General features: G+C 43.2%; 3 protein-coding genes across 32 annotated transcripts in view; 2 read left to right on the forward strand and 1 right to left on the reverse strand.

Annotated features, from left to right (window-relative positions):
• LOC311369502 (NLR family CARD domain-containing protein 3-like) overlaps positions 1 to 16651 on the forward strand; it is a gene marked incomplete at both ends in the record, with an annotated part of 312051 nt that extends 295400 nt beyond the window's left edge. For 16 of the 19 annotated variants that reach the window (XM_084487668.1, XM_084487674.1, XM_084487685.1 and 13 more), the window contains 5 exons: positions 1310 to 1483; positions 11144 to 11317; positions 13966 to 14139; positions 14316 to 14362; positions 15091 to 16651. In XM_084487668.1, coding sequence (XP_084343794.1) covers positions 1310 to 1483; positions 11144 to 11317; positions 13966 to 14139; positions 14316 to 14362; positions 15091 to 15653 — 1132 coding nt within the window. Of the gene's footprint in view, positions 1 to 1309; positions 2101 to 11143; positions 11318 to 13965; positions 14140 to 14315; positions 14363 to 15090 lie in introns of those variants that run through there. The other 3 variants (XM_084487682.1, XM_084487669.1, XM_084487677.1) reach the window with 2 other exon arrangements.
• Positions 1 to 26457, reverse strand: part of LOC311369547 (gamma-aminobutyric acid receptor subunit gamma-3-like) — a 150789-nt gene that overhangs the window by 89926 nt on the left and 34406 nt on the right. The window lies entirely within an intron of this gene.
• The window catches only part of LOC311369512 (protein NLRC3-like), a 131792-nt gene continuing 128175 nt past the window's right edge, over positions 22841 to 26457 (forward strand). For 4 of the 11 annotated variants that reach the window (XM_084487709.1, XM_084487707.1, XM_084487702.1 and 1 more), the window contains exons 1-3: positions 22841 to 23496; positions 23908 to 24153; positions 24438 to 24511. The gene's annotated coding sequence lies outside the window, so the exon portion shown is untranslated. Of the gene's footprint in view, positions 23509 to 23907; positions 24154 to 24437; positions 24512 to 26457 lie in introns of all 11 variants that reach the window. The other 7 variants (XM_084487705.1, XM_084487706.1, XM_084487704.1 and 4 more) reach the window with 6 other exon arrangements.

Here is a 26457-nt window from a genome sequence, read left to right on the forward strand (position 1 = left end):
TAAACAAGATTACACTTTATTACTTTTAGGGGAAGACAGAAGGGGGAGAGGGGGGAGGGACAGAGGGGGGGAGGGACAGAGGGGGGAGAGGGACGGAGACGGAAAGGGGAGAGGGACAGAGGGGGGAGAGGGACGGAGACGAAGGGGGGAGAGGGACAGAGGGGGGAGAGGGACGGAGGGGGAGGGACGGAGGGAGTACACACAACGAAAACATACATAATAGTAGAATATAAAAGTTATGATAACATAGAAAACATCTTTTGAGGTTAACTTATAACATCTCAATATACACAACGTCATATTGTGTAACCAGGGTGAAAAGTCAAACTCAAAAACTCTATTTATTATGAAATAATAATTAAAGAATGAATAATAATTGTTTATCAATAATTAAATGCACCTGTATTTAAATATGTTGCTATAAGTATAAAATAGTATAAAAATAGTTATTGATGAGGTTACATGCATAAATATACGTTCATTATTAATAAAAGGTGACCCACTATTTTAAAACGTTTAACCTTGTTCAGTAGTTTGGTTATATGGACGCTTTGGGTTTAACCAATAGGATGCGTTGATACAGAGACTTCAGGGTCATCTGGGGGAAAGGTGAGAGGTCACGAGTGAGAGAGGGAGGAGACAAAGGAGGAGAGGACTTTATTCTCTGTAGAGATCGCCCAGCTAAATGATATTTAAACATTTACTTATTATTTGTAACCAGTAGCGCCGCCAAATAATTATGATTGGGGAGCTACGGGGGGCTAGATTGTTTATAGCAGGGGCTAATACATTTGAACTATTCACAGAGCCTGAGGTGAATCATTGTTTTATATAAACTACACGTGAACACTCCAAAAATAAACAAGATTACACTTTTTGCCAGAATTTTTTTGTTTTTATGAGCGGTTTATTCGTTTTTATTAGCGTGACGAGACGACCGCTACGCGCTCCCCAATATCCCGAGTTTGAGATCTCAATCTCTGGATATTGTCCAATATCCAGAGATAGCGAACCAATCAAATTGCTCCATCTGAGGAGGTTCACGTGTAGCATATACTCCATTTAAATATCCAATGTTTTAAACATTAGTTCAACTAAAAACACTTTTCTAATAAAGATGAAGACAATAACTTAATTAGGTTAAAAGTAAAAGTTACAGATTATTAAATTAACATTTATGGATTGAATGTAGTTCAATTAATAAAACATCTCTAATTAAAGTTTTCAACACGTCCTTTTATGTTAACAGTAAAAGATGTAAGATATTTTAATCACAGTTCCTAACATGTTGTGTTTATTGCGTGTGAAGGCTGGATGGCTGTCATCTGTCAGAGACATGCTGTGAAGCTCTGGCCTCAGTTCTCAGCTCCAACTCCTCTAGTCTGAGAGAGCTGGACCTGAGTAACAATGATCTGCAGGATTCAGGAGTGAAGCTGCTCTCTGCTGGACTGGGGAGTCCACACTGTACACTGGAAACTCTCAGGTCAGTTTTACTCAATGGTCAAACACTTACAGAGGGGGCACTGGGTGAAAAGTGGGATTTCCGTCCCCTTGCACGCCCGGAAATTCCTGCAAACCAGACCAATTTTCGGCAGTAAACGACAATTTCCACGTCGCGTCACTTCACGTTTCCGACGGCCACATATCGTCGTATACGGACTCTCTCGCGGAGGCGTTAATGGCCCTGATTAGCATATGAATAGCAGCGAAACCGCGCTAGCCAGACGGATTCTCACCCAGGATTGGATGTAAACAAAACGGAAAATCATTTGTGATTGGCTGGCACCCTGGGCCGTTCTTTGCCCTGCCTAAAATTCTTCCCCAGCATTGGATGAAAAGCCTAGTTTTTAAACAGGAAACTCATTCGTGATTGGTTGACAGACATGTCACTCTAGGTCAGCCTGGGTCATTGTACATTTAACCCACACCCCCAACCCACATAAATGTAACCAGCCCCGCTCCTCCTATATCCAATAATATTAATTTTAATATTATTAATAATTAATTAATTATTAATATTTAAATTAATAATTATAATTGTAATTATGTTGTATATTATGACCATCAAGGACATGAATAAATTTACCAGGAGGAAAGGAAAATTTGCCAGGAACATGTTTATTCATAGAAAGATATAAACTTCATCCCTAGGGGAAATTAAGGATCCAAGTAGCTTAGAGACAGATACATCATACATAACATACACATACAACAAGCAGGATTGCAGAAAGGAAATTTCTGGAATACAATCAACAAATAAGAATAAAGATACTATACACTAGACAATAAGGATTAAGAAACTAAGAAATATACTAAGTAACAGACAACAGACAAACAAGTTCCACATTAATGTGCTGAGGCTGTATGATAATGGTGACAGGGCAGGGACTAACCCTGTGGTACAGGAGATCTGGTATGATTTGTTGAGGTGCAAGTAAGGCAAGACAGTGCAATTTTAAGTCAGTAGACCAGCATTAAATAATAAAAACTAAAAATGGGTAGCAGCACAGAGATGTATTGTAAACCAGTGTGTGTTAAGGTGCAAAAGGTAAGGCAAGACAGTGCAAGTATGAGTTAGGAGACCAGCATTTGATATTAAATATGGGCTAACTAGAGTAGTTATGTTTACCTATTAGGGGAGGCCTGTGGCAACGTAGCGATGGATTGAAGATATCGACAATAGATAAATAAATATGGCCAATAAAGTGCACAATGTACAATGTAAACATTGGAAGAAAAAATAACAGTCAATAACATGCAATACTAGAGTTTAAAGTGAATTTAGTCCAGGCTGTTGGAGGGAGGGAGAGGCATTGCATGAGGGCTAACATAGCCAGTAGACATTGTAATTAGTGAGGTAAAAAAAACTGCAATTTTGCACAGAGCTCGGTGAGCCCCTTGCTGCGGTAGGACGGAGTCCGTACTATCCATCCAACGATGCCATCTTCCTCTTCCGACATCATATCTATGGTGGCGCTCTCCCAAAGGTCTCTCTCATCCTCAGCTAAAACACTCTGTCTTGCTTCCAGCAGCTGTAAAACAATAAAATAAAGACAATCAGTACTGCACGATGCAATGCGTATGGACAAAACACATCTATTAATGCACCTGAGAAATACTCATTCAGGGTAGAAAAAAACAATGATGGTGCAATGTAATGGTTAACTCATAGCTATAGCAACAGCAACACCTTCTAGTCTATATTGTGATGTGGTATTGACACATCACTAACTGTTGAAAGTTAACAGTGAGCCACTGGCTGGTAGCTTATTTATTGTACTGTCCAATTCAGATTTTTACCGGCATTTGGCCGGTGCTAATTTTAAACCCTGCTCACATTAACCAAAAACAGATCTTATCTAGTCTTACCCTCTTTCTTCTCGATCGACTCCGAGCTGAACTCTTTACAGCTTCCGCATGTACTGCAAGGTCTGGTTGCCTGTATCTGCAAGTCCTGCGTACCGTCTCATAATATGTCTTGCAGGCAGCTGGGAAACAATTAAATGAGAGTGGAATGAATAGAAAAAAACCTTAAGTCACAGTAAAAAATTAACAAGGAAGGAGAAAACAGTTCTGCAGTAAGTTACTTACACAATGTCGTCAGAATCAGCATGTTGTAAATCTGAACATGCAGACAACGCTCTGAGCAAATGTGTAGTCACAGACTCGTTATGAGGAGAGGACAGTCTGCGAAAACAAAATTAACGGTTAAGGTCGGCATCTGAATAAAATACCCCTGACTAATCACTCATACGGCACATAAATCGCTTATTTTAACCCATCTACAAGGCTAGGGTGTAATAAGGTTCTTAACATTTTAAACGAGGAAATGGTAACATACAATGGCGCCGCAATTTTTAATTCAAGACCCATCCGATAAGTCTATCGATGAAAGTGAATCTCAAAATCAACGTATTCAGGATCAGATGCATACTCCACCATTTTAGCCAACTCCCATCATCTTTCCCCATGTAGGACAAGCGCACTGTCCTCCCTCCGTCCACAAACATTCCAAACATTCTGGCGCCATGTTAAAGCGACCTCCTGCTGAGCTCGGAACGCTACGGTCAGGATAGGCCACGACTTTACCGTAGACTATGGTCATTTTTAACATATCTAAATCCGATTTACCACCGGAATTCCCCTTTCACGTATCTAGAGGAGTACAGCAGAATGAAAGCATTATTGTTTAAATCTTACCCTTGCTCTGGGTCGTAGGGCATATGATTTGTCTCGGCGTTATGAAGTCGACGCACAGCTGCCTGTAAATCACAAGACCAAAACAAACAATTTAATAAAGCAACTTACACTGGTTCTGCTCATGGGTTATTTTACAAGGCTACTTTTAGCTGTTTGGGCTAGGCAGGCTACTTAAAAAAACGCTTTACTTTAAGGCTACTTTTAGCAGAGCTAGCTAGGTAGCTAGCAATCACTGAACATAATCTTACCGCGATCTTCGGACGGTGTACCCGCCTTCTCTTCTTAGAGTTAGCGGTAGTGCTGGAGTCTTCCGTACAGACCCTTTTCTCCAAAATGCTGCCATCCGATCCTCCATGGACTGCATCCTTGATTGCGTTATTTTTAATTCAGCAGACATCTGTTGAAAGCCGTCATTGAGCTGCCGAGACAGGCCCGAGATTGCGTTCAACAGCCGCTTCTCTGTGTTCTGCCGACTGGCGGTAGCACTACGGGTTCGCGTCGACGGTTCGCATGCTGAGGAGTTCCAGGAGATAATCCGTAAAAAAGACGGCGACTAGTCATAGTAGCAGCTAGAGATCAAAAGTCAAAACCACATGAAACGTGAGAGTACAAGAACTCGTTTTAAAAGTAGGCCTACTCTTGGCCATGTCCTCGCACGTGATTGGACAAAGGGACCTTTGTGGCAAAGCCTGGTTAAAACTAATTGTTGAAATTAATGGTTTTGTGTGTCTTTTTAACATAACATTGGCCATTGCTAATGACATACACTACCGTCCAAAAGTTTGGGGTCACCGGTTCATTTCTGCATTGAATTCCATTATATATCAGCTTCATGAAATAATCAACTGGAATGCTCTACGGTCATTATTATTGTACAAATATAAGTCAAGATGTGCTGAACACATATGGGATGGATTCGAGAGTGTTTGGCTTTGATTGTCTAATTCAAGGTGATTTTAGATATGCAGTCATTACAGAAGTTGAATTCTTTAAAATGTCTAAAAATGTAAACATTTCTCAAACAAAGCTTATAATCACACTTAGTTGTGTGCTAAACCATGAAAGAGTAAACAAAGCATTGTGGTTTATATTTTAGGCTCTTTAAAACTGCCAACTTTTATTGTGTTCACACAGAATTTTGCACACTTGGGAATCACTTTTTAATTAGACATTGGAAATGGTTTGCATGGAACACTAAAATGTTCCCATAGTTGTTGAGCAAATCTTGACTAATTTCTGTGCATTCATAATGTTCATCAGGGGTCGGCAACCCTAGGCATGCGTGCCACCACTGGCACGTGGACGCATAATCATTGGCACACTTGCAATGCGCTACAATGCGGCAGCGTAATCATTACTACCGATTTGTTTTGCACTTTATTCAGTTTTGGGCATTTCCTCCCAGTGCAAATATGTTTAAATGAGTTACTGAAAGCAGTGTTCTGAATTGGGATCAATTAATCGTTTTTAAACCTATGTTGTGAGTAATAGAGAAGAAAATATTTAAAAGATTGTTGCAAGTGGCCTGTATGCATGGCCTTCACATGTTTTTTTGCAAAGCTGTACATGTCTTAAAGATATTGATGTGGATGTTTCCATCATTCTCATATAATGTAATTTACATTTTACATTTCTCACAGTGCAAATCTGTTTTTGAGTTTCTGAAAGCAGTATTTTAAGATGGAATATATGTAATTATAATTTGTAAGCCCATGTTGCAAATATAACAACAAAAAAAAACTTTAAAATGTTGATGCATGATTGTGATTCTGGTTATAATGGAGTTTAATGCTGAAATGAGCAGGTGACTTAAACTTATGAACTGTAGTGTATTCAGTAATTAATCTAGCATACTTTCATTAAATAAATCAATTTAAGTTAAAATGTAAGAGTATAATTAGGCTATACTGAGCCTAATCTATTTATACCAGAGATTTTCTTAAAGTGAAGTTAATACCTTTGTATAGCTAATTTGCATGTGTATAACTCACAGAATCTGCATTTACATGTTAAAGCTTCCCCTACAATTAGGGGGAGGGGGGCCATGGGGGACGAAACCTGAACTTCTGCGACAATTTACGGTGCTGCTTTTTGACGGAAATCCCGCTTTTCATGCAGTGGGGGAGGGACAGACGGCAGGATGACACATGTGCACGAGTACACAAGAAAAAAAAAATCATCCATGCTGCGAAGCGGTTTTCTATTTAAGCAAAGAACAGATTGTTATGTGTGAGGTGGTCCTGAAGATGTGCGACAACTGTTTTTTCAAGTACCTTGGATAGAAAGGGGAGATTTGAAATAGGCCTATAGTTTGCAAGATTGTCCGGGTCCAGGGAGGGTTTCTTCAGGAGGGGACGAATGACCGCAGCTTTGAGAGCGGGTGGAACATGAGCGGTTTGAAGTGAAAGGTTAACAACCTGGGTGATGATTGTACTGAGGATGGAGATGTGTGATTTAAGCAGAGTAGATGGGAAGGGGTCTAAGCAACAGGTGGTCGCCTTCATTCCTCTGATGGTTTTCTCAATGTGACTCTGCTGGACCTCAGAGAAGCAAGGAAGGGATAGCAGACTCTCCACCTGGAGGTTGGAAGCAGGGGGAGAGGGAGAGGAGGAGCTGGGCAACAGAGAGCGGATGTTGTTGACTTTAGATCTAAAGAAGTCAATGAAGCTGTTGCATCGCTCAACTGTAGCTTTGGTCAGTGAGGGTGATTGTGGCTTCAGTAAGTAATTTATTGTGGAAAAGAGCTTCTTAGAATTTCCAGTGTTCCTATTGATGAGGTTGGCGTAGAATGTCGACTGAGCATCTGTCAGGGCTTGGCAATAGGCTTTTTTATGCTCACGGAAGGCAAGTTTGTGGACAGTGAGCCCAGTGTGTCTGAATTGACGTTCCAGTACACGGCCAGCTGTTTTAATTGTTCGTAGTTCCTGTGTGTACCAGGGGGCAGAGCGCTCAAACATGACTTCACGCGTCTTAACAGGAGCATGAAGATCGAGAACACTGCTCAGAGAGGTGTTATAGTGCTCCACTAGCTCGTCCACAGTTTCAGGGGCTGAGCAGGTGATATGCTGGAGGTCTGTGGCCATGTCCACTGAGACAATCCGTTTCAGATTCCTAAAGGATATCTGGCGCTTGGGTCTGGAGGGAGGCAGCAGAGATGTCAGAGTCATTGAGACTACCTTGTGGTCAGACACCCCAAGATCGTAGACTTCGAGAGTCTTGATAGAGGTAGAGTTGGTAATCGCCAGATCCAAGATGTGACCTTTGTTGTGGGTGGGATCCTCAACATGCTGCTGCAGACCAAGACAATCCAGCAGGCTCAGAAACTCTGCTGCCAGAGGACAGGAGGGGTTGTCAACATGAATGTTGATGTCACCAATAATTACAATATTATTTGACAAGGGGCAGAGTGATGTGAGGAGATCGTGTATTTCAGGGAGAAATGAAGAGTTTGATTTTGGGGGACGGTAAATTAGAAGCACTGTCATGGAGTATGGAGGTTTGCATTTAAAAGCTAGACACTCCATGGAGGTGAGGTCAGTGTTATGAATTTTAGTCCAGGAAAGGCCGCCGAGACAGGATCGCTTTTAACTCACTTTATTTGGTTAAGGTTATTGGTCTATTGTCTATCGTCTATGAAACAAAAGGAGAGGGATCGTATATAACACGCATGGAGCGTCTCTAAGCTTTACATCTAATCGATACGCCGCCCAAGAGATTCTGACCTAAAATGGCGGAGTCCGAGTTAAATAAGAAGGTAGAGGTGGGCGTGTTCTGTGGCTTTAAAAGCCCGCCCCCTGGTTGTGCAGCAGTCTTAAGGCTCATGTTATGCCTACTCAGTATTGTGGCTATGGGAGAATATTATGGCTGAAATATGTTACATCAGGCAACGGAAGAGGTGAGAGTTCCAATTCAGTCCGGTGGATAATGAGTAGGCCACCACTTCTGCCTGAGGTACGTGCTCTCTCCATGTAGTTGTAGCCGAGGGGGCAGACTTCATTCAGCAGAAGGTGGTCCCCAGGTTTATGCCATGTTTCAACTAGACACATAAAATCAATACTTTTTTCTAAAATATGGTCATGTATGAGTAGAGATTTCTTATTAAGGGATTGCGTGTTTAACAATTCCATGGTGACAGAAGACAGAGCTGGTGGTGAGTATTTCTGTAAACTCCGCAGCACAGTGTAATCCACTCCAGATTTTCTATGTCGCCGAGTGCTGCTTTCACTACAAGTCAGCCTACTACGCCAGCGTTCTGATGACGTCGACAGAGTGCGACGCGATCAGCTGGGGACCAGATAGAAGGAACCGTGGCAGGACAGTGCTGGGAGTAAACAAACTTTTTACGGGCACTCCGATGGACATAACGGGGTCGGCGTAAAAGTCTGTGCTGTCTGATGGCTGCAATGTATGTTGGAGTAGTGAAGTTATTAAGACTTAGCAGCTGCGAAGCGGAGTATTTCAGCATCAAGCCGGGAGCCGGTAAGGTTAGCCTGGCGCTAGTTGTTAAACATGTACAGAGTTGGAGAGATAGCCAGGTGAGTGGAACCATTGAGGCTAGCCGGGATTGGTAGTAGTCCTAGGCATCAAGCTGAGTCACACTGAAGCACAACAGCAGGCTGTACCATTGGAAGACCTCCCAGCAACACAGCAACGATGGTCAGTCCGGGCAGAACGGGAGCAAGCAGCTGGCGTTCAGAGCGATGGCAGTAGGTGGGCACAAAAACCGGAGTAAAATCCAGGAATAAAAAAGTTTTTTTAGTGGTAATATGGTCGGGGTTAGCCACGACGTCTTTGCATTAAAAAAAAGAGATAACTATAAAGATTGTTTGTAAGAGACGGAGAAGCGGCGAACAAACAGACGCCAGCGTCCTCTCCTCTCTCTGACCTTAACTTAACTGTGGTATAATGAGCACATTTCACTGACTGAAGTGATCTATTGCTTTTATAAAACGGTTACGTAAGTATGGCCAAATGAAAGTCATAGACTAGATTTTGAAAAAGCGAGCTTGGTAGCTTGGTTCGCCGGCAATTTAGCCTACTATCGAGTTCACTCACCGTGTGCCTATTGCTTTACAACATTTCCACCCTCTCCAGCAATCAACATATTTTTAGGCTTCAGTGAACTATGCTATTGCTTTTATATATAAATAAACAACAGTTCAAGTTAGGCGCGGAGTGATACTGAACTCTGTAAACTGAACGGGCGTCATAGCTGTGCGTATACGCTCATTATACAACAGTTGGGAACCAATCAGATCGCTCGATTTAAGCCACCCGTTTTATAATATCTCTCATATCACTGTGGGGGGAGTTGGCATATTGGCGCCCCCTCCGGCTGCAGGCGCCCTGCTCGCTGAGAAGGTGCCGTCAGAGAAGCTGTATGAGAAGTAGTGGTGGCTCGTTCGCAAACGAATCAGTTTGAACGAACGACTCTTTAAAACAAACAAACCAACCTGATCAGCCGCTCTCGTTCGTCGTCGTTCGTCTCGTTTGTTCTCCGAGGCTCGACTCCCAGCTCCACCCACTAGTCGCTGAGTCGCGCTGACTCGCGAGTCGCCGTTCGTTCACTGACTGTGTTTAGCGGTGAAGACTCAAGGACTGAGAAGTCACGAGAGTCAGCCGGGCAACAACATCCTGATTCCGAACATGAAGCACTCCTCAGCTAAAAGGAACTTAGTTAATGTTGTGTTGATTTATGACCGTTTGCACCATTGCACGATCGTGATTCGTTTGAGAACGAGGGAGGAGCTGAGTCTGACCGACTCGGCTGAGAACGTGCATTCGTGATTCGTTTGAACGAGAACGAGGGAGGAGCCGAGTCTGACCGACTCAGTGACTGAGAATCATGATTCACCGCTACCGGAAATGCGATCGAACGAACAAATGAACGAACGAACGACGCTTCTTGGCGAACTGACCGACGTGAACTGATTCATTCAAACTAATCATGAAATCCACCATTAGTGAAGGGGAAAGGGGAGGGGGGGGGACAGTTCACCTCTGGGTCTCCATAACGGACAAGGGGGGGACGGGGGTCCACTGTTAGCGGATTGAAATCCTTATTGCAGCCTGCAGGGTTATGTGATCAACATACAGAGGAACGCGGTCGCTGAGCTGCCCCAACATGAGACGTTAAACTCAGCTAGAACCGCCGCCCACCACGTCCACCATCATCCAAAACGTGATGTCAACAGACCAACAATAGTCTGAAAGCCTACAGAGACTATAGATAGTTAATGTGACGATCACGTTATTAAAAATAGACTTGGAGCAATGATTTACAAACTATCTTTTTGGGAGCATGCTTTTGCAAGTAGTTCGCCGCCCCACCTGCCCATATGGACGGCCCGGTACAGAGCAACACTCTAATGGAATGAGTGGCTCAAGTCAGGCACACCTCAAATTTCTTGCAATTGAGAGGGGGGGGGGGGGGGGGGGCCCTCGGAGGGGGTCTCGCCCGGGGTGTAATTCAATGTAGAACCGCCACTGCCTACCATCCATCTGTGTCCATTCATGTGAACAGATTCACTCACTTTAAAAAGGTTTAAGTTAATGTTTTGAATGCATAGGGGGCAGTGCTTCATTTGAGCCGGAACACGCCGGAACATGTTCCAGCACCTCCTGGGTCACTGAAAAATGAATCGCCTAAATGAAAAAAAACAATTACTGTTGGTGTGTTGAGTGTGGTTTTCTGACTAGTTAGTCTTTATTCCCCGTTGAAGTTCCACTAAAATCTAGTGTTTGCATTTTAGGTTTGAGGTGAAAGATGGTAAAGAATGTGCACCCCTTTACCCTTTAGTTGTTTTTTACTCTACTCTAAAACTTTACAGTTTTAATGATCAAACAGTTAAGTTCCACATCAGAGGACGATGAAAAGATTTACCTCCAGAAAAGTAATAGTTCCCACACGTGTGTGTGTGTGTGTGTGTGTGTGTGTGTGTAGGTTGTCTGGCTGCCTGGTCACACAGGAAGGCTGTGCTTCTCTGGCCTCAGCTCTGAGCTCCAACCCCTCCCATCTGAGAGAGCTGGACCTGAGTACCAATGATCTGCAGGAATCAGGAGTGAAGCTGCTCTCTGCTGGACTGGGGAGTCCACACTGTACACTGGAAACTCTCAGGTCAGTTTTACTCAACGGTCAAACACTTACAGAGGGGGGGAGGGACAGAGGGTGGGATGACACATGTGCACGAGTACACAAGAAAAAAAAAATCATCCTAGCTGCGAAGCGGTTTTCTATTTAAGCAATAGATCACGACAGGCTGTGAAATGTTCTCATTATACCACAGTTAAGGGGCGTTGTCCGTCCCTCCGCTGCACGTCGGGACGGACAACGCCCCTTAACTGTGGTATAATGAGAACATTTCACTGACTGAAGTGATCTATTGCTTTTATAAAACGGTTACGTAAGTATGGCCAAATGAAAGTCATAGACCCCCTCAATTTTGAAAAAGCGAGCTTCATAGCTCGGTTCGCCGGCAATTTAGCCTACTATCGAGTTCACTCACCGTGTGCCTATTGCTTTACAACATTTCCACCCTCTCCATCAATCAACATATTTTTAGGATTCAGTGAACTATGCTATTGCTTTTATATATACATAAACAACAGTTCAAGTTAGGCGCGGAGTGATACTGAACTCTGTAAACTGAACGGGTGTCATAGCTGTGTGTATACGCTCATTATACAACAGTTGGGAACCAATCAGATCACTTGATTTAAGCGACCAATTTTCTATTATCTCTCATATCACTGTGGGGGGAGTTGGCATATTGGCGTCCCCTCCGGCTGCAGGCGCCCTGCTCGCTGAGAAGGTGCCGTCAGAGAAGCTGTATGAGAAGTAGTGGTGGCTCGTTCGCAAACAAATCAGTTTGAACGAACAACTCTTTAAAACGAACCAACCAACCTGATTCGCCGCTCTCGTTCATCGTCGTTCTTCTCGTTCGTTCTCCGAGGCTCGACTCCCAGCTCCACCCACTAGTCGCTGAGTCGCGCTGACTCGCGAGTCGCCGTTCGTTCACTGACTGTGTTTAGCGGTGAAGACTCGAGGACTGAGAAGTCACGAGAGTCAGCCGGGCAACAACATCCCGATTCCGAACATGAAGTGCTCCTCAGCTAAAAGGAACTTAGTTAATGTTGTGTTGATTGATGACCGTTTGCACCATTGCACGATCGTGATTCGTTTGAGAATGAGAACGAGGGAGGAGCCGAGTCTGACCGACTCAGTGACTGAGAACCATGATTCACCGCTACCGGAAATGCGAACGAACGAACGACTCTTCTTGGCGAACTGACCGACGCGAACTGATTCATTCAAACAAATCATGAAATCCACCACTAGTGAGAAGGGGAAAGGGGAGGGGGGGGGACAGTTCACCTCTGGGTCTCCGTAACGGACATGGGGGGGGGGGGGGGGGGGGGTCCACTGTTAGGGGATTGAAATCCTTATTGCAGCCTGCAGGGTTATGTGATCAACATAGGGAGGAACGCGGTCGCTGAGCTGCCCCAACATGAGACGTTAAACTCAGCTAGAACCGCCGCCCACCACGTCCACTGTTGTGGATTTTGGTCCAGGAAAGGCCGCCGAGACAGGATCGCTTTTAACTCACTTTATTTGGTTAAGGTTATTGGTCTATTGTCTATCGTCTATGAAACAAAAGGAGAGGAATGGTAAATAACACGCGCGGAGCGTCTCAGAGCTTAGCATCCAGGATACGCTGCTGAGAGATTCTGTCTTCCAAAGGCGGAGTCTGAGTTTATGTATCCCAGGTGTTCTTCTTTGGGTTTTCTCACTTCCTGTGTGTGTCCGTTGCTGCCCCTAGTGTAAATGTTTTATAACTTTGTCAAATGTGTTCAGTGCTGCCCTCAGGCGATTAGGAGGGGAAATTACCTCTAAACTATGCTTGGTGCTACTGGATATGCTATGTGAGAGTATTACAGTAAAAATGTATCGCTAGGGAATATTACAATTAAAAAATGTCACACCACCATCATCCAAAACGTGATGTCAACAGACCAACAATAGTCTGAAAGCCTACAGAGACTATAGATAGTTAATGTGACGATCACGTTATTAAAAATAGACTTGGAGCAATGATTTACAAACTATCTTTTTGGGAGCATGCTTTTGCAAGTAGTTCGCTGCCCCTCCTGCCCATATGGACGGCCCGGTACAGAGCAACACTCTAATGGAATGAGTGGCTCAAGTCAGGCACACCTCGAATTTCTGGCAATTGAGAGGGGGGGGGGGGGGGGGCGCTCGGAGGGGGTCTCGCCCGGGGTGTAATTCAATGTAGAACCGCCACTGCCTACCATCCATCTGTGTCCATTCATGTGAACAGATTCACTCACTTTAAAAAGGTTTAAGTTAATGTTTTGAATGCATAGGGGGCAGTGCTTCATTTGAGCCGGAACACGCCGGAACATGTTCCAGCACCTCCTGGGTCACTGAAAAATGAATCGCCTAAATGAAAAAAAACAATTACTGTTGGTGTGTTGAGTGTGGTTTTCTGACTAGTTAGTCTTTATTCCCCGTTGAAGTTCCACTAAAATCTAGTGTTTGCATTTTAGGTTTGAGGTGAAAGATGGTAAAGAATGTGCACCCCTTTACCCTTTAGTTGTTTTTTTACTCTACTCTAAAACTTTACAGATTTAATGATCAAACAGTTAAGTTCCACATCAGAGGACGTTGAAAAGATTTACCTCCAGAAAAGTAATAGGTCACACACACGTGTGTGTGTGTGTGTGTGTGTGTGTGTGTGTGTGCAGGTTGTCTGGCTGCCTGGTCACACAGGAAGGCTGTGCTTCTCTGGCCTCAGCTCTGAGTTCCAACCCCTCCCATCTGAGAGAGCTGGACCTGAGCTACAATCACCCAGGAGACTCTGGAGCTGCGCTGCTCTCTGCTGGACTGGAGGATCCACGCTGGAGACTGGACACTCTCAGGTATGAAGAGGACAGCTCACCACTCAGGGACAAAGTCTCCTACAGGGATTCAAGCCGCTGCTAGATGAAGCGGTTTGAAAAGGCAGCTGTAACTCATGTTGTGTAGAACGTGATGAGACAGCAGATGATGAAGGTGAATGTTTCAACATGCTGCTCTCACTTTGTTCCCCCCCCAGTGTGGAGCACGGTGGAGTGTGGAGGCTGAAACCAGCTCTAAAGAAGTGTAAGTGTCTGTTTGATTCATCACAACACACACTCACTATTGGGATGGAAAGTCCATCCACACAGCAGGAGGTGACGTCCGCTCATTCACATGTGGACTTGTGTATCCGTATGTGTAGCTATGTTTGCCTGTGTTGATGTGTGTCTAGTATGTTTGTGTATGTGTGTGTACGTATGTGTACATGTCTATGTACTGTATGTATGAACCAGGTCTATGGTATCAACAGTTAGTTTCCAGCCTGTATGTGAGCTCAGCTGGTTCAGTCTGTTGTTTACACAGGTGGATCACAATGGATGTTGTTGGAACCTTTCAAAGTCGAATATCTTGAAAAGTATGTAGAGTTTAGCTTAGATATTACAGAGGATTAATCAGCTCATCGTGATGAACGTTTTGATGTATAATATGTGTATGTTGTGTAAATATTGCGGGAGTAGATTCAGTGTATACATTTTTCATTGTTTTGACTGGGACAACCACTCACACACACATGGGATTTACATTTACGTTTAACTTAAAACATCTTATGAACAATATGCATTACTATTTCTAAAGCTATAGCACACTAGTCCACTATAGTAGCTATCATCTGATATGATTTAGTCTTTCTATGTTCATTTTTGTAGAGAAGATGAACGTGAAACAGGAAGAACTGTACTAGTGATGATGATGATGATGATGATGAAGATGCAGAAGGGTTCAGTAGCTCATCATGTCTTGTTCTCCGTCAGATGCCTGTGAACTCACACTGGACCCAAACACAGCCCACAGATACCTCTCTCTGTCTGAGGACAACAGAAAGGTGACGCTGGTCAGAGAGGACCAGTCGTATCTGGATCACCCAGAGAGATTTGACTACTGGGACCAGGTGTTGTGTAGAGAGGCTCTGACTGGCCGCTGTTACTGGGAGGTAGAGTGGAAAGGACGTGTTGGTATAGCAGTGACATACAGAGGAATCACAAGGAGAGGACTGGGTGATGACAGCAGGCTTGGAGGGAACAACGAGTCCTGGAGGCTTGATTGTTATGATGGTCGTTACTCTGCCTGGTACAACAATAGACGGACAGTCATACGTCTCCCCCCCGCTGGCTCTACCAGAGTAGGAGTGTATCTGGACCGGCCTGCTGGCACTCTGTCCTTCTACAGAGTGTCCCCAGGTGGAGGAGGGTCCTCAGACACACTGACACACATCCACACCTTCAGGACCTCCTTCACCCAGGAGGACCTCCTCCCTGGGTTTGGGGTATGGGGTGGGGACTGGACCGGGGCCTCAGCGTCTCTGTGTGAGTTATAGTCTCTCTCTCTCTCTCTCCCTTTCTCTCTCTCTCTCTCTCTCTCTCTCTCTCTCTCTCTCTCTCTCTCTCTCTCTCTCTCTCTCTCTCTCTCTCTCTCGGGGCCGGGGCCGGGGCCAGGACCCCGTTTAGGTTAAATGAACCCACGGTTCAAGTGCATGTGTGTGTGTGTACACACACACACACACACACACACAAACAAACGTGTGCGCACACACACACACTGCTTTTGCGTCAGTGTCTCTAGGGCAGTCATAGTCTCTCGCTCTCTCTCTTTTACTCTCTGTCTCTCTCTTTTTTTCTCCCTCTGTCTCTTTCTCTCGCATCTTTCCCTCCTCCCCCCGTCTCCCCCTCCTCCCCCCGTCTCCCCCTCCTCCCCCCGTCTCTCTCTCCCCCCCGTCTCCCTCTCCTCCTCCCCCCCGTCTCTCCCTCCCCCCCGTCTCCCCCTTCTCCTCCCCCCCGTCTCCCTCTCCTCCTCCTTTTTATGGGGCTTCCTAAAAGTTGATGATGATGAATCATGAAAGGAAGAGACTTTAAGGATCTCCCATAGGGTTAGCTAAGCAGCTTTTATTAAGATCTCATTTTTAATTTGAAATGTATATTAAATACCTATTGATGGTAAATCACATGTTTTTTATGCAACTATATATTTGTAATTTTCAGACATAAACATGTTTGTTCTATGGACTATGATATCATCATTGTTGTCCTAATCAGATTTTATATTTCATTCATAATAACCAAGAGGTCTATGGGATAATGTTGCATGTTGTAAATGACTTTAAACTGAATCTTGATTCCTTTTGTTCTGTTGGGAACCAAACGGCCGCAGAACATGTTCAGTTATTAAAGATACGTGCACACCTGTTTATGATTAGTAAAGTCTGCAGCTTCTATTGTTTCAGTCCTTGTGTTTATTGTGTACATGTAAGGGACCATTTTTCTGTTGTATTTGTTCATGAAGCATAATGATAATAAACAACTCAGTGGATCAACTGAATGTTCTCGTGTGTTCAGCCCATCATCATTCTCCTTTTATTACTATATAATGTTACATAAGAGCCTTAAGAATAATAATATATTAATCAGAAATGATAAATAAAACAACAAATGTTTTAGTCTCTCTCTCTCCCTCTGCCCCCCCCACCTCACCACGGTAACACCCCACCCCACCACGGTAACACCCCACCCCACCACGGTAACACCCCACCTCACTACGATAACCCCCCCCCCCCCCCCCAGGCCCGGACTGGTCATCGGGAGAACCGGGAGGTTTCCCGAAGCGCCGGCCTATGATTGGCCTGCCTCTCTCTCTCACTCTCTCTCTCTCTCTCTCTCTCTCTCTCTCTCTCTCTCTCTCTCTCTCTCTCTCTCTCCGCGCCGCGGCTATCTGACTTTTTTTTTTCTAAGTCAGAGAGGCAGGCCTGGCCAATCAGAGGCCACTCAGGCCACTAGCATGTGAGGAGGACAAGGCGATTGGTTTGTTTTGATTAACACCCGCCCCAACAGTCCGTATCAACCACACAGACAGCGTGCGGAGGAAGGGGTGTGTGTGACACTGATGCTGCAGTCGCGGTGTGTGTGTAGCGAGCGCCGAGCAGAGAGGGAGAGTCGAGGCTTCGACTAGTACTGTAACCCATGGACCCCAACCCGGGTAAAAAAAAAAGAAAAGGCGGTGCCGAGAGAGAGAGAAAAAGAAAGGCGCTGGAGGAGGATGCGGCCAAATGCCGTAAACTAAACTATTCAGGCCCCCGCCCCCCCCCCCAGCCAAGATACCTCTGCAAGTAAGTTATCTAAAAAACAACAACAACAACAACAAAAAAACACTGGTTCTTGAGGTCCAGGGACCTGGGTCCTTGAGGCTGTACACTTTTACACAGTAGGCTATAGGCCCTGGCCAGGAAATTAAACAAGCCACTTTTTTATTTACTGTTATCATTCCATTATTATGTATATGAATACAAGGGCAAATTAAGTGAGACTGTATGAACTATAGTGTATGGAAAAACACTGTAAGCATATGTTTGCTATTCAAAGGTGGTGATGGTGATGACATGAGTCCTGCTGGTACTTCAGGAGAAGCCAGTGCAGAGAAGTTGGCAGAAGGTACAGAATCATTTCTAGAGCAACAACATGCAAGTTGCAGACATAACACCAACAGGCACTGCCATTTGACATAAATGGCTCTCATTTGTAATACGGTAATAGCTGCCATTCAATTAAGCACTAGTGGTGTTGAATTTTGCTGTCTGTTGCTGACTTGCTGTTATGTATCCCAGCCCTATATTAGAATATGAGTCAATATTATGTGATTGCTTATTAGGAACTATACTCTCGACTCGGACTGTATTATACATTGCGTCTATCAGTGCGTGCATGTTCTGTGAACATGTATTCAAAGGCTGTCCCCTCATAGCTGATTAATTGCTTGATTTGGACTTTGTTGTCTTTGTTTATTAGGTTATATTGTAGGCTACACATAAAAATATATGCCAAAGAGGCAGTTGACATTCCACATGATATGATGTTTATGTAACCTTGGCACTGCGTTAAACCTTTATTCTCTTCTAGTAAGTGTGTTAGTGGATTTTGCTGAGGATTGTTGTGTTACTGTATTTTACCAGCCCAGCCCCAAACACAAAAGTTACTGTATATTCCTAACTTAGTTTGTACATAGGTCCCATATTTGAACTTCTATTTGGAATGCACTGTGTGTGTGTGTGTGTGTGTGTGTGTGTGTGTGTGTGTGTGTGTGTGTGCGTGCGTGCGTGCGTGCGTGCGTGCGTGCGTGCGTGCGTGCGTGCGCGTGTACATGCGTGCCAATGCATGTAGGTGTGGGCGTGAACGTGCGCGTGTGGGCAAGGCCAGGGTGGCCTGGTTATGACTGACTCCTGGCCTGAAAAAGTCTCCCAGTCTGGCCCTGCAGACACACACACACACACACACACACACACACACACACACACACACACACACATCTTTGTCAAATCTGTTGGGGGACTCCAGTCCAGTGACTTGACTCCAGTCAGACTCGAGTTGCCAGATTGAGGACTTGTGACCTGCTTGATCAACACGCACTAAAACACTGTGGTCACAAGGTCAGGCGCTGGGGTGTCGCTTGAGAACACAACGCCTGACCTTGTGACCACAGTGTTTTAGTGCGTCCAGGGGAACACACAGGGACCATGGTGGGGGAGGTCTGACAAACAGGGGGCTGGAAAGACTTCTGCCAGTGACGATGAGGAGACAGCCATGGAAGTACTGATTAGTGCTGTTTTTGGCGGCCTGTTTTACTTTTAGTTTTAGTCTAGTGTTTGTGTCAAGCTATCATTTTAGTTTTTATTAGTTTTAGTCACGCTCCTTTTAGTCGTGTCAAGTTTCAGTCGACTAAAAGTCTGAGCATTTTAGTCTTATTTTAGTCTGAATTGTCCGTGACTATTTTTGTCTAGTTTTAGTCGAGGAAAACTGATGACGTTTTAGTCTAGTTTTAGTCAAAGATTGTATTTAGCCAAACCCATTTCACAATTCAAACAAGGTTATCTTATTATTAGGGTCCGGGCAGCTAAGCTGTCGGGAACCTATTGTATTCCTAGGAATTCTTTCTTCTTCTTCTTCTTCTTCTTCTTCCAAGGAAGTCATACTTCCCATGGGTGAAAACTCACCAAACTTTGCACAAAGGTCCAGTCCCATGCCAGATTCACTCAACTCCAAGGACATGTGCCCCCCCCTCCTAGGGGGGGCACAATAAGCGTTTAAATTTAAAAACTTAAAAAATTCCTACCAAACCAACGGTAGATGCTACAGTGTTGAAACTTCACCACAATGTAGCCTCAATACTGCTGAAACTTTTGTCCACTTAAACTCATTACAAATTATGAAGTCCATCACTCTGTTTTTTTCAATAACTGTAAAACTTTTAAAATGTATCTCCTCCCACAATTTTTGCTCAATTGTCACCAAACTTGGTACAGAGCATCTCCAGACCGTCCTCAACAAAACTTGTTTCTCGGATTTTTGATTAAGCAAAAATTGATCCTACAGTGCATGAAAACGTATGACTGTAAACAGTACTGTAAACGTATACCATCAAATTCTTGATAAATACATTTTCAATCTTCCTGAAAAAAATTGAGAATATTCTGGAGTCATGGTTGATGAAGTTTGGCAAATATCAGAATTTTATCTCAAAAACTGAATTTTTGAGAACATTTTGAATTCTGCTCTCATGGGAACAACTGCAGCCAATGTGAGAGTGGAATTTTTAAACATCATATTTTCTCTTATGAAGCAAAACACTTATCATTAAAAACAAATCACCAACATTTCCATGCTGTCAAGATGCAATTTATGTATTATCAGATTTTTGTTTAGATGACTGAATTTCAGAAATTTTGACCATTTTTTAAATTTGCCTTTACAACAGCTGTCCGGACACTGACTCCTTGAGTCTATTTGAGAAGACACACACCATGTCTCACTTCCAGATAATTAGCTCACTGAGTTAAGCGCTGGTTTGTGGTGCGAGGGGATGTGGGTTCAAGACCCAGCAAGGGTGATGATGATAATGACACATAAAAATGCCAGAAGTCCTCATAGTGACATCACAGCAAGCCTCCAAATAAAAAATACAATTATAGGTGCTGCGCAGCGATGGGTCGGTTCCGGGCAAAATTTGGCAATTGAGCAACAAACGGGAATAGGAAGACAGGATAGTAATAATCATTATGAGTCTGAAAAGCTGGAAAAGCATAATTGGTCTTTGAAAAAACAGAGTGAAGGAAAAAAAATGTACATAACTTTCTCCAATGTTGGGGCTACAGTTAAATGGAAGTTGTGAAGCTGTCGCATATGGTTGATTTCGTATGAATTTTCAAAGTTTTAAAATTTAGACATTTGCTGTAGCGCCACCATCAGGACTATTGTCTTTTGTGTGCAGAGTTTGGTGAGTTTTCATTCATGATGATTTTGCCAATTGCCAATTAGCTCAGTGCGATAGACAATGGTCTTTGGTTCCAGAGGTTGTGGGTTCAATCCTCAACTGGTGCAAATTGAACATTATAAGGTCAACTGTCCTGTCTTCCTATTCTCCTGTTTGTTGCTCAGAATTTGCCAAAATTAGCCCGGACCCGACCCATTGCTGCGCAGCAGCTATAATTATATTATTGTTCCCTTATAGACTCAAGAATACATCCATTCCAGACACAGAAGACGCTCTGGTTTGAATTTACAACATATTTATTTTACCAACCAAATATGCTAGAAGTACACACACATACATTTAAATCAAATAAATAAATAAAATAGCATCACATGACAGTGGCAGAAAAAAATGATTACATTCAAGTTTAACATAAATGGAAACAAGGTGCTTGAAAAAAGTGCAAATGAAATGTGTGTGTGACTTGTATTCCTTGTAAACTGAAGTCAGATTTTGCATCATAAAAACCTTTAAGAGATAACAGCCTATGTAATGAAAGTGTGTCCAAATATCCTCTCTTCTTTTTCTCCCAAAGACGATCCCCGGCTGGCCGGCCATCGCTCCCTTTCTCTGTTTAACTTTGATTTCTTAAATTGACGTTAACCCACCGCAGCATCTTCTGAATTAGAACATTTAGTCTCGCCTCGTTTTGGTCAAAGATAATGAAGACACATTTTAGCATAGTTTTTATTTTGTAAACCACATTTAGTCTTGTTTTTATTCGTCTACAATATTGCATTATATATTTAATTATCGTTATCGTCACATGACCAGCATTTTCGTTGCGTCTCGTCTCGTTTTCCTCACGTGATAAAGGTTTGTTGACGACGACGTCATAATTTTCGTTGAGGAAAGCAACACTAGTACTGATGTCAATGATTGAATTAGTACCAGCTCACCACTCCTTGCAGTGATGAGGAGGAGGAATCATTTCAAAGAAGGACGAAGACGAAGGGAGGCCCACAGCCTCCTCCATGACGGTCATTAGTCTCCTCCAAGGGTCTCTCAACCAGAAGTGCATGAAGCCTTTTAAAAGGCTTTTCTAATGGACCTTTCTGTCTCTCCCTCTCTCCCTGTCAGTCTCTTCCTGTTCCTGTGTATGACAACGTCTTAGCTGGGACCAATCGCTTGGCTCCTTCAGCACAGAGTGAACCAATAGAACGGCAGGATGACCTTCACTATGCCAGCGTCCACATCCACCGATTGGCTGGCTCCAATGTCCAATCAGATCGGTCGGAGGAGGTCCTTTACGCTACTGTCAACGTTCAAAGAGCCAAGGCTGTCCCTGAATGAGCTTCTCATGATATCAGAAGAGAAAAAGAGTCAATATTCTGACCTCGCATTTTTCACCTGCTTTAGCAATGTTATCGTTTGTTTCTCATGCCAATAAAGCTTTTTTAAATTGAATTGAGTTGAAGAGAGAGAGATCTGTATTCCACTTGTCTGGATCAAAGGTTACTGTGTAGACTCACAGCACTCCCTCCATCACACACACACACACACACACACACACACACACACACACACACTCACTCACTCACTCACTCACTCACTCACTCACTCACTCACTCACTCACGCCTGCTACTGAAGTGGCTGAACCAAATGTGAAATGCGGACCCTTATCTACGTGTGAATGGGAGGTAAGAACTGCACAGTTTCCGTTGACATTATTTTGATATTTATCCTTACCAGACGGTTACTATTGGCTACTCTGAAGTATATTATGCTTGCAGATTAGTTTATCTTCAGAAACGACGAAAATGGTATGAATTGACTTCCAGCTGCTCGTACAGCAGGTAGATTTGTCTACGTTCTAGTCTCATTTCACTCTACTTAGTCATACTTAGTATTTCACAAGGTGCTAGGTGAGCAGAGGCGTGGCCACGGCGGGCCTGGACGGGCCTAGGCCCGCCTCATTGTCAGTCTTGCCCGTCCAATCAGAGGGCTTTCCTTCGTTTACGTTCACCATCTAAAAAAGCGTAAGTCAGCGCTCGTCTGAGAGCTCAAGAATCAGTCACATCGCAAACAGCTGGCAGCTCCTCCCCCCTCCCCTCCTGAACGTTTCTGTGAGAGCCCTCCCACTTTACAAATATAAGAAATAAAGACATATAGCCATCAGACATTAGGCCTGTCTGTTGAGGAGGACTCTCTCTCTCTCTCTCTCTCTCTCTCTCTCTCTCTCTCTCTCTGTGTGTGTGATAAGTTGTCATCTTTGCAGTAGGCTTGTCTTATACGGCCAATCTGTTTCACTTTGATGTGATGCACACCAAAGCTTCGTTCATGCAGTTTTGCGCAGGTTTAAAATGTTTAGCCTGACGGTGAATTGTCAGCTGTGACCGAGAGCGTTGAAGCGTTCAATAAATGTGACGCGCCGATGCATGGGTTCATGCAGTTTTGCGCAAGTTTAAAATGTTTCCCCGTAATTTGTCGGCTGTGATCAAATGCCTTTAATAAATTCCACCTTTATGTCATAAATATAACATGCCTTTGATTAATGTTTGTATGGTGCATCTAATCGAGGCCTATCTTAGGTTCAATCAGATTGGCTTTGCCCGCCTGTTTTTTCCTGTGCCTCCTATATGGACATTTGTGGCTCCGCCGCTGTAGGTGAGGGTAACATACAGTGATGTTAAGCCTCCAAGATCATTTCTCAAAATGGTATTTAATGAATTAAATACATTTCATTCATGCAGTTTACTTTCATTGGATTCCAAAAAGTTTCCAGACTACGAGTCTGAACTTCCTGTTTCGGAGAAGTCCAACCCGCTGACACGTGACATCGACCAGGCCTCAGCCAATCACGTGGTTAGGCTGCTGAGAGCCTGCGACGCAGAGATACTCCAGGATGAGAGGAAGCCCTTTTAAGGTCATGTCAGAGGTCAATATTCATACATTCAAACAACAACACAGCGCACTTGTCTATTGTGCTATGGTTCTGTTATAAGTTAGCTTTCTGTGTATTTGTTAACATGGACAGATATATAAATCTTTATCATCATTAAACAAGTGATCATAGTATGAGGGAATGTAGTTGAAATCGTACAATACAAGCTGGTACGTCTGTGGTTACAAGAACACAACATGTTGTACCACATTATCTATCGTAGAGGCCCTGAATGTTTTATTTTATTAGTTTTTCTCCTCAAAACAAACACACGTCTCATCTCACACTAAAGAATGTGTTAAATGTCAACCCCAGACCTGCTGAGAAACCAGCGGACTTCACAATGGTGACTTTACTGCTCATAATTGTTTATTTTGTATTCCTTCAAAACAGAAACTTCTCAGCGACAGTGTGATGAAAACCTTGCTGGCGGTCGCAGTGAAGGCGGCAGACATCCTCAAGGTCTGTTGAGGCCTGACAAATGTCTCCCTCTGTCCGACCGCCTGTCCGTCCGTCCGTCTCTGTTGGAGAATAAACGGTAGAGCTGTGTCATTGTGATTCCGCCACCAGGGAGCGCCAGACAGCCTTGTTGTACTGAGCGGCTGTGGGACGTCTGGTCGACTGGCTTTCCTCGTAGCGGTAGAATCCACTTTGTAATACCGCGTATAAGTTACACTAATATATAGTACAACTTATAGTTCAATTTATTTTTATTAGGTTTGGAGTTAAGTCAGAATGGTTGCATTAAAATAGACTTCACTGACAATGACTAGAAATTCTAAATTCAATATACATACATATATTATATTAGCCTATGCAAGCAGCTTGGTTAGGTAAAAAAAAGATGTGTAGACAAGTTCATGTGTGTATTGTATGGTAATTTGTGCGTGTGTGTGTGTGTGTGTGTGTGACACCTCGGTCAGACACACTTCAACCAGCTGTTGAGGACAGCGGGTCAGAGTCCCGTCTTCGTGGACCTGACTGCAGGGGAGGACACGTGAGTCCAGCTCCTACTGTTATATAACAGCGCTGGAGATGAGCTGAGATCCTCACTGTGCTTATGGGACAATAAGATCAGCTTTTAAGAGTGGAAGGACACAGCTGCAGTGCAGTGGTTGAGATGGAAACACTGTCAGAAAATGTTCCTCAAAGGACCTGATGGTCTGTCTCTCTCCTTCATCAATCTAAATCCTGAATCCAAGTGTTTCATCTGAATCTAAATCGTACATAAATCTTTAACTATAAATATAAATCTTAAATCCAGCTTTAATATACAACGTGCAGCTAAAACTAATAGCGGCTCTGCAGGTCTGACCTACAGACAGACAGACAGACAGACAGACAGAATTAGTACATCTGTTGTATGGATTTAGGATTAGATTCAGGATTTCAATTTAGATTTAGGGTTAGATTTAGATTTACATATAAGATTTATATTTAGATATAAAATGTAGATTTATATTTAGGATGTAGATTTAGATATAGGATTTAGATTTAGGTCTACCTACCTTAGATTTACCTCCTCCCCGTACCTCCTCCCCATGTATGTGTGTGTGTGTATGTGTGTGTGTGTGTGTGTGTGTATAACATATGTAGTCTTACCATTGATGAAATGTTTAGTAGTGCAGAAGATTTACGGCTGGAAACGAGGAAAGGATCCTTTACACTGGATATCGATTTGGACCGCGACATCGTGTCTCCTCTAAATGGATTATTATTACCAGGTTGACTCTGCGCCGCAGGTAGGCCAGCTGAACTTTTATTTATTTATTTTTTTTCCTCCCTTTCCTTTTTACCCTCTTTTTGTTTTTTTAATTATTATCAATGACTTCCAGTAACTCATTCCCTACAAACCTTGGGGTGATCCCCCCCACTGACTCTAATACATTGTCATTTAATCCTTTTGAATGCACAACGGACAACGATGGAATTTACGAGACTTTCTTCAATCCTGATGCGAAGTATATTGTCTCCAACTCTGCAAAACTGTCATGCGAATACTTTTCTGAAAGTCAGTTTAACAAGTTATGTCATCAGGGAGACCCCATCGTTTTTTCCACTTTTCATTTGAATATCCGCAGTTTGTCTAAAAATGATGATTGTCTGAAAACTTATTTATCAACTCTGACTCCCTCCTTTTCAGTCTTAGCGTTTTCTGAAACATGGTTAACTGATGACCTTCTCAGTCTCTTTCCTTTATCAAATTATAACTCATCTCACTCCTGTAGAAATAATAGAACAGGAGGAGGACTGTCACTGTATGTGTCGAATGCCTATAATTTCATTAGTAGAAAAGATCTGAGTGCTGACTTTGCTACGACGCATGTGGAATCTGTATTTATAGATCTTGCACTTGGTAGAAAAAACGTTATAGTCGGATGTATCTATAGACCTCCCGACTCAGATATAATTACGTTCAATGACGCACTATATTCTACCTTAGAAAATATAAATAAGGAAAATAAATTGTGTGTCTTACTGGGGGATTTTAACATCAATCTGCTTAAAGATGATCAGAGATCCACAACTGACTTTCTAAATACACTCTACTCTGAAAATTTCTTTCCCCTAATAACAAAGCCAACCCGAATTACCAAATCTTCAGCCTCATTAATCGATAATATTCTTTTCAACTCTCTGGACTATGAAGTCAACTCTGGTCTACTATTGTGTGATATATCTGATCATCTTCCGATTTTCCAGATTGTATATGCGATTGATCCTCCTAACCTTATAAATTCTACATGTGTCCAAACTAAATTCCGCAAATTCACTAGAAATAACTTGGAATCTTTCAAAACAGCCATCAGTCACCTTCCCTGGGATGAGATCCTCAGGTTGAATGATGTTGATGCAGCCTATAATTTATTTTTAGTATTTATTAATTCTGCTTTAGAAGCATCTTTTCCCTTGTTCAACCCTAAATCTAAAACTAATTCTTCT

Source organism: Micromesistius poutassou (assembly GCF_964030765.1).
Source record: "Micromesistius poutassou genome assembly, chromosome: 24".
NCBI lineage: Eukaryota > Metazoa > Chordata > Actinopteri > Gadiformes > Gadidae > Micromesistius > Micromesistius poutassou.